General features: G+C 43.5%; 1 protein-coding gene across 22 annotated transcripts in view; it reads left to right on the top strand.

Moving 5' to 3' along the window:
- The window catches only part of jakmip3 (Janus kinase and microtubule interacting protein 3), a 33,745-nt gene that overhangs the window by 18,913 nt on the left and 12,332 nt on the right, over positions 1-2,500 (top strand). For 16 of the 22 annotated variants that reach the window (XM_048232884.1, XM_048232882.1, XM_048232880.1 and 13 more), the window contains one exon: positions 1,716-1,835. In XM_048232884.1, the coding sequence (XP_048088841.1) occupies positions 1,716-1,835 (120 nt within the window). The remainder of the gene's footprint in view (positions 1-1,715; positions 1,836-2,500) is intronic. The other 6 variants (XM_048232887.1, XM_048232888.1, XM_048232897.1 and 3 more) reach the window with 1 other exon arrangement.

A 2,500-nucleotide genomic window follows, 5' to 3' on the forward strand; every position in this document is an offset into this window, starting at 1 on the left:
AGCGGCTAATCGTCTTTGCATAATTGTGCTTTCATCTTGCTGCTGAAATGAGTTTCGAGTCCGGGCCTCTTTTCATGTTATTTTGGTGTGGTGTGTCGCCTTGGCAGTGGCTAATTTCATCATTAGGTGACAGAATAGGATTGGTGACTCACGGCAGTAACTCCTCACCCCCCCCTGAGTCACTGCATATGAATGGAGAGTCACGAAAACAGAACACACAAAAAGGAAACACACTTGCCATGAAAATAGTGAGGCTACTAATTAAATTTTTCACACTAAACCACACTCACGCAACCAAACGTCCATTCATTACAACTGGTTCTTCTCATGCCATGCAATCCTACTAACACCAGTCTGCAGTGACAACCCAAAAGCATGCAGTGATCACAAAGCAAGAAATAGCACATCAACTCTAGTAGGCACAGCAGTGTCATCACTGGCTGCAATCAAAGTGTTTTATTGAGTTGTTAAGGAGGTGTGCTGCAGGTCACATGTAGTCAATAATTGGCTAGCAACAGTGGGATGTGATTGCTTTTGCTCAATTTCTTTCCAATGACATTTCCAGTCAGTGTGCCATTACCTTTGGGGCAGCCATGGCCACATTAAAAGCCAAACCATTTAACTTTCACCCCCTTCATTCATTGTTCGGACATTCGGCAGTAACGCTCCATCTTGTCCCCGTTCTCTGAGAGATATGTGTTTGGCTCGGTTCCACACTGCATCGCAGAACCCACGGGGAACTGTACTCTTATCTCAGTCTTGATCATACAGCATCGTAAGAGCCTTTCATGTTCCCTGTGGAGTTCAGCTGAATGTCTTATGACTGAGGGCCAAAGCTTCTACTCTGCTTGGTGCAATTTTGCTGACTCATGTAACTAATTAAACATTGCAAATTTTGCACCCCTAAAATATTTTCTTCTCCTCTGGCTCTTTAAAGCTACTAATGGTGTTATGTAATCCTTATGCATCTCCTTCCAGATTCCTTCAGTCCCACATAAGACCTTAATGACAAAGAACTAGCAAATATATAAACCATAAACAATATCTTTCGTTATTAATGAAATATGTCTCCTGCACCAACTCGAGTAAGGACTCGTGTTGTCAAATGACTTTTATAAAGCATGTTATTTAGTTGTTTTTCATTTAGGCATATCCATGTTTATGCTATGACATTTATAATTTAATTCTGGAATGTCTGGAATGTCTGCTTGAATAAATGAACTGGGTATGGCAGGAATATGCACTGTTGCAGTCATCACCACCGTATGATGCTATCCTGTAGACATAAATTGTATAGTATGTTGATCTACATGAAGTTATATACACTAGGCATGCACTCTACTGCACTTATGGGGCTACTTCAACTCCGCCAGTTGTACAAAACACCAATCATGCAGAGAGAATACCAAACATAAAAGTCCCTATAGGAACGCACGCACGCACACACGCACACACACACACACACACACAACCTGCATGCACACACATTCCTGCCTGCGGCATCTCCATTTAAAACACAATCAGGTATTTGAAGCTTACGGTAGGCAAAAAAATAACCTATAGCTGGTCGGAACATTCTCATTTCAAAGCAGGAAAATTGTGCTGGTTGTGCTTTCTGTGGTATTTTGCTCCTCCTGTCGACGGGCTCCTGGGATAGTGGTGGTCTTGAGCTCCTCTCAGGATCCGGTTAAACTGCAGTGGGTTTCTTTTCCAAGGGACAGCAGTTGGACGAGAAGGACGCCCGTCGCTTCCAGCTGAAGATCGCCGAGCTGAGTGCCATCATACGCAAGCTGGAAGACCGTAATGCCCTGCTGTCCGAGGAGCGCAACGAGCTGGTGAGTAATGACCACAACTCTCCATCACACCATAGAGGATTAACACACAGGACTCGAGTGTTCAACGCCATGTCTTCTACTCTGAAATATTTGCATGCCTTTTGTTGAAGTGGATGGACGAGTGACAGATGATTTCAAAGATTAATCACTTTTGTTTGTGCAGAGGGAGACCGTTTCCCTTGTTTCTCTGTGCACAATGCTGCGCACAATTCTATCTACATGAGTGTATTTTGGACACTTTTGTATTTCCTCATAAATATGTTTCTTATGTAGCCTACCAGCTGTATACATCAGCAGCTTCCATTCCTTCAGCTGCGTGTGTAAGCAGTGGCATAGAGGCCTGTGGGAAAGTTGTTTGTTTTTGAACTTGAACTCAAAGTCATGGTTTGCTAGTTTACAGAGGGAAAGAGGATCCACGCCTGATCAGCCTGAAGGGACCCTGGCATGCTGTGAAAGTTGTATGCAAACTGTGTTGCTAAGCTTTTGAGGTTATTTTTTTTTGCTAAGCTTTTTGGGTTACTTACCACGCTAGAGGCTTCCGAATGTAAGATGTGTCTGTGTACATGGTGGAGATCGGCATGGAGAACTCACTGAACCCTCACACTCTGTCAGACAAGAACAGAATACAAAGAAGGATGATCTCAGACTGGAAGGCCAACAGACTC

This window comes from Alosa alosa, chromosome 22 (genome assembly GCF_017589495.1).
Source record: "Alosa alosa isolate M-15738 ecotype Scorff River chromosome 22, AALO_Geno_1.1, whole genome shotgun sequence".
Classification (NCBI taxonomy): domain Eukaryota; kingdom Metazoa; phylum Chordata; class Actinopteri; order Clupeiformes; family Clupeidae; genus Alosa; species Alosa alosa.